We start from the raw sequence: 16186 nt of genomic DNA on the forward strand, positions 1-16186 counted from the left end.
TCCTGGTAACCCTGCTCAAGGTCCCCATGCCGAGGGTTTGCCCACACCCCTCTCTTTGCCATGGTCTCTCCCTTCTAATCATGGGTGATACGGCCTTGGGATAATGTTGGTGGTAGAAAATAAAGAAACTTCGTGTTGAAGGTTGAAGGGAATGTGAAAGGGAAAAAAGGGATGAGAGGCTGTGATATGTGGGTGGGGGAAGCTTATTTTCCCATCTTCCCTCCTCTCACCCCATGTTTGTTACTTACGTAGGCAGGTGCCCCTTTGGGAGCTACAGTTGTCTACAAGGAAAGGAGAGGAAATAAGCATTTATATGAAGCCTACTATGTGCAAGGCACTGTGCTAAGCACTTTTTTACAAATAACTCATCTGATCAACAAAAAAGGAACATTTCCAACAGGAGGCAGCTGCATTATATAGAGAGAGATGAGGGGATGAAGAGAGAGTACTGGGGGCTTTCATGGCCAATAAGGAGAGATCTCTCTAGGATGTCTGCCTGGAAAAGCTCTGACCTGTCTTTTGCTTTGTTTTACAAATATCATCTCTCCTTTTACCCCTCCCTTTCCCTTTTCTCCACCTTGAACCTACTTCCAAGCTCACACCTTCGCTATGAGACAAAATAGGGCAGAGGTCCCAAAGGAAAAAGGGAGGGAGATTGTATAATACCTTTCATTTTGAGGAGTTGAGGATCTCTCTGTAATACATCAGATTTCTCTGACCAACCCACCCAACTCTTTCAACATCATAGGCCATTCAGTAAGATTAGCATAGATTTGGAGCTGGAAAGGACCTTCAAGTCCATCTAGTCCAATCTTTTTATTTCATAGAGAGGAAACTGAGGTCTATAGAGGTAAAGTGACTTGTGTAGATTCACTCAGGCAGTAAGTATCAGGGGTGAGGGAGGAACAAAGAATCTCTTACTCTGAAGTCAGCCCTCTTTCCCTTTATACCATGTTCCAGTGACCCCAGAGTCAGCCATGCTGATAGAGATTGCCCTTGAATTAGGGTTCAGCACTATGGTTAGTGAAAGGTCTCCTCTGCTGTCCTGGAGTATGTGCCCCTTCTCCTTGACAAGCCCCCAACAGGTGTTCTGAAGAACAGGGATCAGCAGAGAATTGGTTTTTCCCTCTGTCCAGGGCTCCTGTCATCTCTGGGGAGAGCTCAAATGGAAGCAGCATCCCTGCTCCCTGAGTTGTTAGGAGGCCCTCTGTAATGCTGCTTCAGCCCAGGTCTACCTGGTGGGCAAAGAAGCTGGTGGGGTTGTAGGGGGATTCCAGGGAGCCTGCAGAGACAAAGTAAGGAGAGTGAACTCAGACAAAATGAAGTGAATGGGTTCTCTCCTGGGAACCCAGCTCCTAAGGGGAGAGTCAGACTTAGAGTCTTTCAAAAATAAGTTTAATTTCTCAAGGCTTCATTTCTCTCTCTCAGTGCAGCCAAGACTCACCAGGTCTCCTACCCCAGTCCTTGGAAAGCCCACCCACATTCCCTCCTCAGGAGGGCAGCAGACAGAGCTAGTAAGGGCCCATTCCATAATTCTTCCTGGTCTTTAGATGTAGGGGAAAATGGGAAAACACCATAGCCTGGTCAAGACATATTTTGGGGAGAAAAGAAAACTAGGATCTATTGACCTATTGGTGGGAAGGGAGAGGGAACTGAAGGAGGAAAAGGGAGGTCTGAAAGGGGCTTTCAGAAGATTGAGTTTCTCTTTTATACATTTTGATTGCTAAGGAGGTCATTTATTAATTCGGAGATCATAAGATCGTAGATTTGGAGCTGATCCAGAGCATTGGAAAAGGGATTTTCCCTCAAACTAGATTCAGCCCTCCCCACCACCCCACTCTCTCCCAGCCTCTTCTGTTTCTGGGGAAAATTCATTCCAAAATAGCTAGGGATAGGTATGCTTGTGTGTTTTATCTGTTTGTGTGAATGCTCATATATGTGTCTGTCTCCCTGTATAGGAGTATGTGTACCACAGTATTCTGTGGAATGTGTGTGTGTGTGTGTGTGTGTGTTTCTGGTTTTTATCTTAATAGTTCTAATTCGGGAATGTGCCGATGTCATTTTTACGAGGTTGGTGTAAAAATAATTTATAGCCTTTTCCAAAAAGCTTTTTTTCTAAGGGAAAAAGGTGTAGAATCACTTACGGGATTTTATGGTTCCCCCCTAACCCCCCCAACTCCTTCCCTTCATCCCCCCTTCACTGTTTAATATCATTTTTATGTCTCTCTCTTTTTCTTTCTCTGTCTCACTCTCCTTTACTGGAGGACAAAGCCTGATTTAAAATTTGGATCTCTTCCAGGTCAGGCTCCCTCCAATAGTTTGGGGCCCAGTGACCTCTGCCCTTCCTCCCTCCCAAGGTCAGGTGCTCTTCACCACATGCTGGCCGATGACCTTCTTGTATTGGCAGGTGACCCTCGGTGAAAGAGAAGAGGTTCCTTGTGCTGTTTACTTCAAGCTGTTTTGTTAGGCATCTGCCGCGTTCCACCCTAATGACTAGCCTTCCACATTAGCAGTGAGACAAAAATTAGATTCACAAAACAACTGTAGAGCCATATTGCCATAGAGTCTCAGAACAGGAAGAGACTGTACTAGTCATCTAGGCCAATCCCCTCCATAGTCTCACTCAGGCTCCCAGGGAAAGGGACCTCCCAGGGAAAGGGGATTAAGGAGTTTTTGTGGTAGGGGTGATGAAAGGGATGAGGGGACCTAGACTTTTTTTCTTTTTCTTTTTTTGGACCAGACCTGTGATTTCATTTATATAGTATGCTCTAGGAGGGAAATATCTTCTATCAATCTATACCTTTCCAGGAATTTATAGTCTGAGCACACCTGCCTGGGGCATTCAAAGGTTAAGTGACTTTCCCAGGGTCATAGTACATGCTAGAGGTGAGACTTGAACCCAGGTCTTCTCCTGTCTATCCACTATTCCATGGTGATTTTTTTCTTGGAATTTTCTAGAAGTCATATTTCTTCTAGCATTTTAACTGGACCTCTTCTCTATATATTTTTTATTTTTAAATGTTCTTTGTTGTTGTTTTTTAATGAAAAAAACCCTCGTGTTTTACTGAGACTTTGTTATTTTCCAGTGCTTTCTCACTTCCACAATAAAGAAACTTCCATTGCAATCATGGAAAGATGGGTTATTTTAAAAACAAATTAATTGTTTTAAAATTGTACTTGATTATTTTAAAAACAAATTTGAAGCAAACTTTAATTTAAACAAAAATAAACTAACATGTATACTGTGTTTCCCAACTAAAGTCCTCCGCTCCCTGCCAGGATGGGCTCTCCTTTATGTAGACTGAATTCTCTCTTCCATTACAGTTATTGACAAACACCTTTCCCTCCATATTAAGTTGTAAACTCCTTGAGAACAAGGCCACAGCATCATAAAACATCAGGGCTGGAAAGGGACCTTAAAGATTATCCGGTTGAACCTCTTAGTGATGTATTGGTATGTTTTGGTTTTTTTTTATTCTGAACTCAAATACATGCACAAAAAAAAATCCCAAACCTTAAAGCAGCAAAACAAAAGGGGAACTCCTTTATTATATAGACAAGGAAACTAAAACCTTTAGGAAGGAAATGACTTAGCTGAGGACATCCAGGTATGAAGTTGGAGTTGAGATATAAATCCAGGTTGTTTTATTCCAGTGCCACCACACCCTGCTTGTGGTATCTAGTACATGATGGGTGTAATAAATGTTTGTCAGATTGGATTGGATTGAATAGAACTGAAGTTTCTGCAGCAGAAGAATAGTTTTCTAGTGCATGTGTAAACAGAAGGGGAAGGCATGAGGGTGGTCAAAAATGGTCTTCAGCTCGGGAGCCCAGATCTGCGGATACTTCCTCCAGGTTAAATTCAGCTAATTCAAGGGTAGGGAACCTGCAGTCTTGAGGACACATGTGGCCCTCTAGGTGCTCAAGTGCAGCCCTTTGACTGAATCCAAACTTCACAGGACAAATCTCAAGGACCTAGAAGGCCACATGTGGTCTCAAAACTATAGGTTCCCCTCCCCTGAAATCAATTGCCTGAGTAATGGGGGTAGATGGGAGTGGAAGGGAGTTCAGTCTTGATTTTGCTTAACCAGGTAATTCAAAAGTAAGAGTTTTCACTTTCTTCCGTGTGTCGTTAAAACAAACAAACAATGAACCTCCCCCACCAAAAAAACAAAACAACAAAACTTGCCCTGCTCTTCATCCAATACTTAGCACAGTGCTTGGCACACAGTAGGTCCTTAATAAATGTTTATTGACTGATTATATTCAGAAGTCAAATCACTGCCTATTTCTTGAGTGCCTGTTATATATGCAAGGTATGGGGGCTATATTTTTCTTCCTAGAAGTCCCATTTTGGGGATTTGTAAAGTTGAAGTTTATTGTTTTTATGTCCTGTGTCTTTCCGTTATCTGTCCTGGGAAGCTGAAATAATAAAGATACTATAAGTGATTTTTAGGTATCAGCCGAAGGATTACAAAATGCTTTCTTGATATGCATTATTGGATCCTTAGAACAACCCTGTGAGATATGTAGGAAACTGAGGCAGTAGAGGAGCAGAGTTTGCCATGGCCCCACAAGGTGACACAGCATTGAATCTGAAATTGGAGAGCCTGGGTTCAAATCTCATCTCTGATGATTAACTACCTGGGTGACCTTGGGATTGTAGCTTCTCCTTCCTGGGCATCGATTTTCTTTTCTCTAAAACTAGGGGATTGAGCTGGATAGACTTAGATCCCTCCCAGATCTAGACCAATTGTCTTTTGATTCTAAGTGTAGGAGTCTGGAAATGGGCCAGTGATGCTGCAGGAAAAAAAAGCAAAAAAAAAAAAAAAGTAAAGCTTGTTTTCATTCTTTCCCCACACTCCCTCCCCTACCATAGACAGGGCTTAGAAAGAAGTTTCCTATTCCAGAATGGGGGTGATGAAATAACCATTGCCTAAGGTTTCTTCCCAAACTCTGAAATTGTTTAATTTCTGTAAGTTCACAGAGCTGGCCTGCCTTGACCAGGGGGAAGAACTGGAGATTTGAGGTGACCTTCAAGCCCCCTTTTTCAAAGTGTGCTGACAGGCAACATGGTATGAAGTCAGGAATATTTGGGATCAAATCCTGATGTCACCATTTACTTGTGGTGTGACCCTGGGCAAATAAATGATTTAACCCTTCATCTATAAAATGGAGATTCTAATAGTGCCTGCCTCACAGATGTTTTAAAGATCGACTCCCCAATCTCTAGAATTAGCCATCCTTTCTGTACCCACCGATGTGGGGCCAAAAGGTGACATTTCAGGGGTCCAAGATGATAGTCATGTGACTTCTAAGATCCTCAAATTCTGGGGCACAATTCTAGATCTTCTTGTATCTAGGGCATATGGAGGAAGTCAGACCAGGTGAAATAAAGGGAAGGAAAGTCAGAGGTGGAACATGGCCTAACCTGATTTGGAATCATTCCTGGCCCGACCAACTCATCTGGCTTAGTAAACATGGGTAAAGTGCTTTGGAAACCTTAAAGCATTGTATAAATGTTGGTCCTTATTATTGTTAGAGAAGAATCGGAGGAGAGAGGGGGTTAGACCTATTTCTTGCTTGGTTTGTGGTTTTTTAATTTTTTTTGGTCAGGAAAGGTCTCAGGAGCTCTCTGTCATCATCACATAAGTCCCAAGCCCTGCTTCCCCTCCCACTTTCCCTCAGGCCTGATGCCATCCGTTATAAACCATTTGTTCCTAATTGTGGAGATCCTTGCTAATGACTCCTGAACAGGGTGGAGGGAAGGAGGAGGAATTGGGTTTCATTAGTAGGGACTGAGTTTCTGGGCTTTTTGAAGGGGGAGTTGAGAAGCAGAGGGAGATAGGTTCTCAATAAAAAAAGAGTAAAACCTTCTACTGGCACTATGAAAACGACCAAAGTCCTTCCCAGGGAACTAAGCGGAACACACACACACACACACACACACACACACACACACACACACACACGAATGTCATAGGGAAAAAAATATCCTCCAGATTTATAGTTAGAACTTTAAGTTTTGACTTCCTTGCAACGTGCTACCCTGCACAAACCACTTCCTCACTCTGGGCCTCAGTTTCTTAATGCATAAAATGAGAGGGTTGGATTACATATGATCTCTAATTAAATTCTATCATCCTAAAAAGTGGGAGTGTTGATTTTCAGAGTCTTAATTAGGAATTTGGGTACTCAAGGCAAATTCAGTTGTGGAGGGAAGGGAAGGTCACAGGAAAGTCCCTGTGAGGTTCAATAGTACATCTCTCAGAGAATCCAGCCCCAGCCTCCAAAGCATATATGACAGCCTAGGTAAAGAAGCCATAGGGACAGGAGAAAGATAGCAGGTAAAGGGGTGGGATTCTTAGGTGTGGCTCTTTGTTTCTCAGGGCCAGTCAAGGACCATGAGGTCTGGAGACAGTGATCCAGAGGATAACCTTGGGGAAGAATTATCCTCTTCTCTCAGATGTGTATGCCCCTAAAGAAGGTCTCAGTCTTCCTCATTTTTATCATACTATTAATTTTTTTTAATCTCTGGAAATTGGAGGGTAGAAAAGTAAGGTTTTTCAACCTAAATCACGTAGGTATTTAACTCTACCCCCATCTGTCAGCCCCTATCTCAGTATTTTCCCAGATAACTCCCTTCCAGAGGTCAGTAAGTCTAGCCTTCACCTACTTAGGGGCTAAGATTTGGCCAGCTTTGCAAGAGATTTCCCTGGCTACCAAGGTAGGTGGGTCCCAGATGACCTCCCTCAGAGATTCTTCATTCCATTCCCAGGCATTTGCCCCTGTTCTCATTCTCCTAACACCTGCCCTGTTTTAATGGCACACACATGAAAGGGTTGAAAGAAGAAATGTATGTAGTGGAGAAGGGGGATTGACAGCTATCATACTCAAGACTTCACCAACATGTAAATCATTTGCATAAGTTATACATCTGTCTATACTTGCCCCCTGTATTCAACCTAAACACAATTCAGTTTGACAACTGTATATTGAGCAATGGCCATGTCCCCAAAGCACAATTATATCTGTGGGCAGATTAAAAAAATACAGTCCCTGGCCTCAAAGAATTTACAACCTGGTTGAGATTAACTAGGGAGAGACAGAGGTTGGGTCTAATAGGGACTAGCACTCCTGGTTTTTTTCCTGTCCTTTAAAAGGTGACTCAGTGATTTTATCCAGAGGGCTAGAAGAAAGCATATATGTATACATGTGATTGCATTTCTTCATATGCAAATCAAACAATGTTAGAACTGGAAGAGACTTCAGATATCATCTAGTCTACCCCCTCATTTTATTTTAATTTTTGAAATGTTTTATTAATGCTTTTTATTTTCTACACCCCTGTGACTTCCCAATAACCAGCCCTCTACTGCCACAGAACCTAGCCTTGTAACAACAAAGAAAAAAGACTAAGCCAAGGGGTGGAGAAGCAGTCCAAGAGGAGGTGGCCAGCAGAAGACATGAGAATAATGGACTGGTCTGGGAGAGGGAAAGAAGATAGGGCAGGAACCTGAGAGAGGTGGCCTTTTGAGACAGCACCTACTGGTCTGTTCAACTCCCCATACCTGTAGTCAATCACTCCTACCAAGAAGGGAAATGAAGTATTTATTAGGCACATACTATATGCCTGGCCATGTGCTAAGCACTTTACAAATGTGATGTCATTTGATCTTTGACCTCTTGATTCCGAGATGATAGAAGCATTTTTGATAATTGGAACCAAAACTGATTCTAAATTTTGAAATCTTTTATTTTGTAGTAATTGTATAATCTGTTTTCCTCTCATTATATCACATCTTGGGCTCCAAATGCATGGCATAATCTCTAGGCCACTGTACTTGGAGTCAGGAAGAACATGATTCAAATCCTGCCTCAGAACGAGCCATTTAAGAACTCCATGCCTTAGTCTCCTAATCTGTAAAATGAGAGAACAGACTTGATGGCTTCTGAGGTCCCTCCCAGTTCTAAACCTATGATCCTCTGATCTTTTGTGTCCCTAAATTCTTCATATTTGTCAATTCTTGGCCCACAGTCAAATGGTTACATATACACACAGACAGATATAGAGATATCCATGCCTACGTCTGTATCTATATTTCTCTATTCAGCTGTTTCCTGATTACTAGACACCTGCCTTCTTTCTAGTTTTTTGCTTCCATGAATATGTTTACATGAATATTTTGGTAAATACAGGCCAGTTTTTTTTTCTTCTTTGACCTACTTGTAGCGTACATGTGCTGTTACGGGGGCAGTGTGAGGTACTGACCCGATATGAATATGAGCAGTTCAGTAACTTTTCTCAGATAATTCCAAATTGTTGTCTAGAACACCAATGTTCTCTTTTTAAAGGTGAGAGAACGGAGTCACATGCAATTGAAGCAATCTACTCAAGATTGAACCACAAATTAGTGTCAGAGCTGAGTTCAGAACCAATGTCTCCAGTGCTCTATCTATTATGCCAAATACCATGTAAATAATGAAATGCTATTCAGTGATTTCATGTCGCTTAGTTGGATCGTACAATTTATAGCTACAAGGGACCTTAGAGATCGTAGGATCCAACCCCCTCATTTTACAGATGAGTCACTGAGTCACAGAGAGGTGAAATAAATGGCTTAACCAAGAATTCAACAAAGGTTAAATGTCATGCCTAAGGTCATATAGATGATAAGAAATAGAGCCAAGATTTAGTGATTGCTGGCCATTAACTTAAACTGCCCCCTGAATTTAGACCACTCTGGCCCAGCAGACTCACAAGTCAAAAAGATTCTGGGGAGTAACAGTCAACCATTTAAATCTGATTTTGCAAGAGAAAGGAAGAGAGGACTGATGTATGTAGTGATGGTAGCAGAGAGGACAGAAGCTATAGTTCAGGCAGTTTGTGTCTGATGTTCCCATGTTTTGAGATAGGAAAATAGCCAGGTCATTTATTCCCCCATTTCTGAGATTACTGGTCCTGTTTGTCTTTTATCTAGCCCTTTAGGGCTAACTGATGACATTTTGTGGCCCAAGGTGACAGTCATGTGGTTTCTAAGATCCTCAAACTCTAGGTCCCTGGTATTTAGGGCATCCAGAGGAACTGAGAACAGGTGGAAAGAAAAAAAGGAAGTCAGAGGAGGAGTAGAGCTGGGCCTGGCCTGATGAGGGATCATTCTTAGCCCCATCCACTCATCTGAGTCTGTAAGGAGGGTCAGGGAGAGGAGCAAAAGCCTGGGATGAACAGATCGGTGCTGGAGGTCCAAGGGTTGAAAATAAGGGGAGGGGGAATGGAGGACTGTCAGAAGGAGGTCCCCATATAAGATTGTAAGGCCATGTCATTTTTTCCTGTAAATCTTGTAATTTCATGCTCCAGAGGACAACAAAGTGAGAGAGTCAGCGGGGAGTGAATCAAACTCCCCCGGCTCCTCTCTGCCCCAAGAGACCAAGAAGGACAGGTCAGCCACTTTCAGTCCCAATTTCTCCTTGGAAATGTTCCTCCTTTTCCCATTCTGCCAACTTCCCTGGGATTCTGGGAACCAAGTCCTCTCCTCCTCGAACTCCACTCCTTACCCCAAGCCCTCCTCCATCAGGCTCCTGTCCTATCCTCCAGACCTCCTGTCCTTCCCCCAGACCAGTCCATTATCTTCATGTATTCTGCTGCCCACTTCCCCTTAGACTGCTTCTCCATGCCTTGACTTCCTCCTGGTCTCTGTATTCTAAGCCCCTTTTAATCCTCATGGGTAAAGAATGCACTTATTGTCCAACTAATGTCAAACCTGGAAATGATGAGTGCAGAAAGATGACCCCCTCACCATCTTAACCTTGATTGGAGGTGCAAACTGTTTCCCTGCCTTCAACAACCCCTTGTCCCTGACTGGCTGCTCCTGACCTTGCCCCCTCTACTTCTGAGAATCTCCTGACTTGGATGGGTGGGATGGATGAGAAGGCAATCTTGTATTTAAGAACCATACCCATTGCACCCTACCTCCAGACTTTGGTAAACTCCTTGGAAAGGACTGATCAAAGGTTTAGAGCTAGAAATCAATTCAACTCAACATTTATGAAGCCCCAGTTCTGAAGAGTACTGTACTAGGCGCTGGGTCCTTAGAGAGATGGAAGACAACTTAGAGATTTTCTCTCCTTCAAGGGTTTCTTTGTGTCATGGATTCCTTTGTCAGTCTGGTGAAAAAAAAATTACAGACTTCTTCTCAGAATGATGTTTTTAAATGCATAAAGTAAAATACATAGGATACAAAGAAAACCTGTTGAAATAAAGTTTAATTTTTTTTCTCCTATCCAAGTTTGGATCGGAAGTTAAGAATCTCTGCTCCAGTCCAACTCCCTCATTTTATAGCTGAAGAAACTGAGACCCAGAGAGGAGAAAATGACTTCTTCAGGGTTCTATTGGTCAAAATGAGTAAAGCTAGGATTCAACTCTGGATCTCCTGCTTCCAAATCCTGTAAGCTCAGGAACACAGGGAGTGTGGGATGGGGAAAAGACTCCCTAGATAGCGCAAAGAAAGGATGAGGAAAGGCAGCTGAAGTGGGAATTTGTTCTGGCTTTGAAACTCCAGTCTGTTCTTCTCCCCATTCTCCCAGGGTAGGTGCAGGGGAGGGGATGCTGCCACCTGAGGGTCAGTGACATTGCTAAATGCCAAGCTTGGGGTTGGACATTTGAATTGGGGGCTGGGAAGACACTTTTTCCTTTAAATGGGATATCTCTCTGACCCTCTTATCCTAAGACTTCTCTCCCCTTCCTCACCCCTATTGAGCAGATGACTTAATGGGGATGAGGAGGGGCATAATTAGGCCTTTAGAACAATACCTGATGTATTAGATTTGATTTGGGATCCAAAGATCTGGGCTGAAATCCTGGTTCCACCACTTGTGGTCTGTGTGACTTTGGTTAAGTCATTTTTCCATTTTAAGTTTCATTGCCTTCATCTATAAAATGAGGAAATTGACGGATAAAGGCCTAGCTAAACTCTCAATCTTTTGACCCTTATGGTCTGCTCATCACAAACTCCTGAATTTGAATTTTGAGGTGGGGTGATAGAGGAAGCTGGAATACCTCCAACTTTGCTTAGGGTGGGGTCCATATAGATCAATCTGTTTGTATTTACACACCAACCTCCTTAGGTCTGGGACTAAGAGGGAGGAACCCACTCTAAACATGTGGTGACAACCTTGACCAAAGCCAAGAATGACAGTGATGACAGGCAGTGTGGCATAGTGTTTTAAGTATGAGCCTTGGTTTCAGGGAGACCTGAACTCTCATTTCCTCTCTGACACATAATGTATGTGGGACCCTGGAGAAGTCACTTATCCTATGGAGGGGGGTGCCCCAAGCAACTCCTTAAATCATTAATGAGTTGCTGAAATACATTAGTAGAGGGGGTTTCCACATTGGAAATTCCCCTTACCAAAAGGGGAAACCTTAGTAATGATATCACACTGAGTCAAAAGCCAGGCTGCCTTGGTCATCCCAAAAACAACCCCCCTAAAAACCTATCCCTAGTATTGTTGGATGGGCTATTATTGAACTATTATTGAATTGGAGGATCTGTGAAGTTCATTTCAACTCTAAGGCTCCTTCTCCAGCTCATTTTACAGATGAGGAAACTAAAGCAGATGGGGTTAAGTGACCTGCCCAGGGTCACACAGTTACTAAGTGACTGAGGTTGGATTTGAATTCTAAGTACGGGGGGTGTATATTTTGGGGAACATATTTTACCTGAAAGATGTGTAAGGTATGAATAGGGGGACATGGAAAAGGAGACTCAGAAAGTAGAATAATAGATGTAAGGTTCACCCTTAGAGACCACCTCCCTCACTTGACAGATGAGGAAGCTGAGGCCTAGGGAAGTTAAGTGGCTTGCCCAAAGTCACACACAAACATAATAAGGATCAGAAGTGGGATTTGAACCAGAGCCTCGACTCCAGAGTCAGTGCTCTTTCCACTGGGCCACACCTCCTTATTTTCATAGATTTAGATTGGGAAGCCTCTGTTCATTTCATACCCTCCCTTATTGCTTAGACTTTTTTTTAAGGGAGGAGTATTTGAAAGTGTAAACACAGTCACGGTGGTCCCTGACACTGCTAATGCCTTCCCTTTGAGATGATCTCTCCTTTACATGTATATCTTAGATGTACATGGTGGTTTGCATGTTGTCTCCCCATTTAGACTAGGAACTCCTTGAGAATAAGAGCTATATTTTTGCCTTTCTTGTATTCCTGGTTGCTTAGCATGGTACTTCTAAGTTCAAGAGAGAACACCTTATTGAATGCTTGTTGACTGACTCTTTTGGGACCTCGAGAAGTCCTTGTGGAGCTATTTTATCCTTCTGAGCCAAAACTATAAGCTTCTTGAGAGGAGAAATTGTTTTTTTTGGTGCTGAGTTTGTATGTCCAGTCTGGCACTGTGCTCTCTATGTAAAAGTGATTCATTAATACTTATTGAATTGAATTAAGGAGTATAGTGCTTAAAATTTCCAGTGCTGGGCCACCAACCCAGAGCTGGAAGTTGAGATAAAGTCAAGGGTAGATTTATTTCCTAGATATCCCTGATCAACCATTGACATCCCTGGACCTGCCACTGTTTCTTCCCCAGTCTCCAGTCTATTACTGATGTCTCAGCTTCATCCCGACCCACTAGAGCCTACACTGCCCACCCCCAGTTACTACAAAGATCCATCTGATCCCATCCCAAGCCTTCTAGAGCCCTATCCATTTGCTCATATCACTCACTGACCCCATAGTAACTAACTCTGAATAGGATTGTCCACAATGACACCAAACCTCCACCCCATGTCATGTTGTTTCCTCTGAGTTCACACTGATCTGCAAGGTCTCATATAAATCACACTATCTTCTTTGACCACACACTGGCCCTCTGACCTTATTGACAACCTCTTAAGATCCCACACTTAATTTTCTTAATCCCATAAATTCTGTCCTACTACACAATGACCCTTTAGACTGAATACTGACTTCTAAAGGCCTAGACTGCTCTAGATCCCAAATTGAACTCCTGGTCTTAAGACTCCACACTCACCCCTGTGCTCTTCATGGAAGTGCTTCCCTGCTTCCCGATCCCCTAGATCCACATTCAACTCTTCTAATATAAAGTGATTTTTGACTTCACACTGATCCTATATTGACTGCTAGGCCCTACTTTTGACAACTGACCCCATGTTTCTCTCTAAGACCTCTCTTTGTTAAACTCCTTGAGTCTTATCTTGACCTATCGTATCCTACAGTGCTTCCACATTCTATGCTGTTACTTTTGAATATCCCCCCAATCCTTCAACCCTATGCTGAATCCTAGACCTTATGAAGTATTCCAGATCTCATATTGATCTTTTATCTGCCCTCTTTCATTTACCCTCTAACCCTCTGACCTTTTATTTGCCCCTGTGGTCCTCTTGAAGTGACCCTTTGACCCACCTATTGACCTCTGACCCACCATTTATCCTCTCCCACAGATCCTGGAACCACCCTTCTCACTGTATATTTACCTGATGCATCTCCCTCCCCCCCATCTCTGACTCACCAGTGAGCCCCCTCCACTGACTGACCCAGGCCCTCTGTGTTCCAGGCTCTCCAAGTAGCCCGGCAGTTCCTGCTACAGCAAGCCTCAGGCCTGAGCTCTCCCGGGAACAATGACAACAAGCAATCGGCAGTACAGGTAAGGAGGGCAGGTTGAGTGTGGGTTGGTGTGGTAGGGAGGCATTGGTCAGGAAGGGTCAAGGTAAACTCCGGGGAGAGAGGGGGAGGTACAGCCCTTGGGAGAACAGCTTGGACAGGAAGGAAGGGGAAATTGAATACCATAAACAGACCACAGCTGGAGCAACTTTGAGGCCCAGCTCCCTGCCCCCCTGCCAGGGTGGACCTCACCTGGACAGTTTCTCACCGTGGTCACTGGCAAAGGTATTTATCCCACCTAACTGCTTGAACTTGGTTCCATTTCTAGGCTGCCCATCTCTTTGTCTGTTTCTGCCTCTCCATGCCTCTGTCTCTTACAACATGTGTGCTTCTGTCTATCTCCCCAGATGTCTGACTCTTAGTGTTTCAGTTGTCCTATCTCCATGCCTGAATCTCTGCCTCTGTCCCTAATAATCTCTCTCTCTCTCTCTCTCTCTCTCTCTCTTTTTCTCCACGCCCCCCCTCCCCCAACTTGTTTCTCTGAAGCTGGTGTCTTTCTGTGTCTCTCTGCCTCTGGGGCCTCTCCTGGTCTCTCCATATCCCTGTCTCTCCATGTGATGTCTCTCTGTCTCTTTTGTTTTCCTTTGCACAATCTGCTCCCCCCACCCCCCCTTCAGCTTGTCGGTCCATCTGGCTGGTAGGGGGAGGGGAAAGGGGGTAGTGGTGGAAGGAAGCTCAGCCTTCTGTTTACTTTTTGTGTCACAAAGAACTTGGGAGAATTGCAGACATGAGTCAGGGATGGGTCATAACTCAGACAGCCCCCCCTTTCCCTTTTCCCTCCTCTCCCTCCCTCCCCTAACCCGCCTTGGGGTCCCCCTCCCTTCCTTCTCTCTGTGACCCCCTCCCCACAGCAGCTGGGGGAGGCTCTGAATAGGGGGAGAGGATTAAGCGGCTGCTTTGAAAGGAAGTTTATCTAAGAGAGGAAGGGTGAGAGTGATTCTGAGCAGGAGGGGATCTGGAATCTGGGCTAGGGGGAGGGGATGTGGAACAGTTGGGGGGCTGAGGAGAGAAGGGGCTGAGAAGGGGGAGAGCTGGGGAGAGGGGCCAGGGAGAGGACAGAGGAGGGTGGACTGAGGGCCTTACGGAGCGTGTGTGTGTGTTTGTGTGTGTGTGTTGGGGGAAAGGGGGAGAATAAAGAGAGATTGGGGAGAAGGGGGGCCTGCAGAGTGGAGGGAGATGGCAAGAAGGGTCTGGGGCTGAGCTGCGCCCCCATGTGGGAGAGTAGGCTCATTGATAGTGTTTCGGACATATATTTGAAATAGTTTAGAGAAGTTTTACAGTTGCATAGAGATGCAAGACATCATCATAGTAATCTAAATCTTGATCAAAGAGGCCAGAGCAGGGCTGGTAGAGAAGAATGGGTAAGATGAAGAGAAAATAACTTCCTAAACCAACCATAATAATCAGCCAAAGCTCTCCCACCCAAGATGGTGGCCACCATTTGGTCTAGTAGAAAGGACACTGGGTTTGGAGAAAAATGAGTGAATGAATGAAAGAGCATTTATTAAGCACCTGCTGTATGCCAGCCACTTTTGCTAGGTTCTGGGGTCACAAAGACGAAGGAGAGACAGTCCACACCCTCCAAGAGCCCCTGTAGGTAGGCCTGGGTTTCCTGGTAGTTGAGTGAATGAGATGTGAAACATTGTCCGGGATTGGCTAGACTAGAGTAAGCCAGGTGAATTTGTATGCACTCACTGGTCAGGACAGCTCACCCCAGAGCAGAGTTCCAAAGCTGAGTGGTTCAGCTCCTTCAGGGAGGAGGAAAACAGAGCATCTAAATTCAAATCTTGGAGACTTCTTGGCAAGTCATTTAATCTCTGGTCCTCAGTTTTATCATTTGTAAAATGAGGAGTTTAAATGATGTTTGAGACCCATTTAAATTAGAAATCTACTATTCATGATCCTCCCTGAAGGTAGAGAAAACAGAAGAGCCTTGGGTCTAGGTCTAGAATGAATACAAACTCATCTTCAAGAAACATTCCCGCCCCCCGTGCCACCCCCCCCCCCCCCCACTCCCCATGACTATGGGGAACTCTTTATGGGTATTACCCCCTGAGGTGGAGGTCGCTCTCCAAAACTCGCAAGGTTGCTAACGGTGCTAGGGAGAGGACAAGGATAAATAAAGTTGAGCTTCAGCAGAAGGGATTAGGGCAGGGGTGGGGAACTTGTGGCCTGGAGGCCATGTGTGATTCGGTCAAAAGGCTGAACTTAAGAAAGGGAGCATGCATTTATTAAGCACCTACTATATCCCTGACTCTGCGCTAAGTGCTTTACAAATATTGTCTCATTCAGTAATGAATGATAGCAGTCCTAATCAGTCTGGGCTTTGTGAGGGATCTTTGTAAGTGGAGGTAAAGATAGGGTTCTTTTCAGAACCTTTTCCTCTTCTTCTCTGAATCACATCTTCAAATAATTGAGAACAGAGCCCTAGTCTGGGCCCCCCCTTGGGTTCTGAGGAAAGGTGGCCTCCAAGAATGGGAGAACATCCTGGTATATG

At 44.2% G+C, this 16186-nt stretch overlaps 1 protein-coding gene across 6 annotated transcripts in view; it reads left to right on the forward strand.

Moving 5' to 3' along the window:
- FOXP4 (forkhead box P4) overlaps positions 1–16186 on the forward strand; it is a 95064-nt gene that overhangs the window by 37208 nt on the left and 41670 nt on the right. For all 6 annotated transcript variants that reach the window (XM_072642051.1, XM_072642052.1, XM_072642053.1 and 3 more), the window contains one exon: positions 13583–13672. In XM_072642051.1, the coding sequence (XP_072498152.1) occupies positions 13583–13672 (90 nt within the window). The remainder of the gene's footprint in view (positions 1–13582; positions 13673–16186) is intronic.

This window comes from Notamacropus eugenii, chromosome 2, assembly GCF_028372415.1.
Source record: "Notamacropus eugenii isolate mMacEug1 chromosome 2, mMacEug1.pri_v2, whole genome shotgun sequence".
NCBI classification, from domain to species: Eukaryota; Metazoa; Chordata; class Mammalia; order Diprotodontia; family Macropodidae; genus Notamacropus; species Notamacropus eugenii.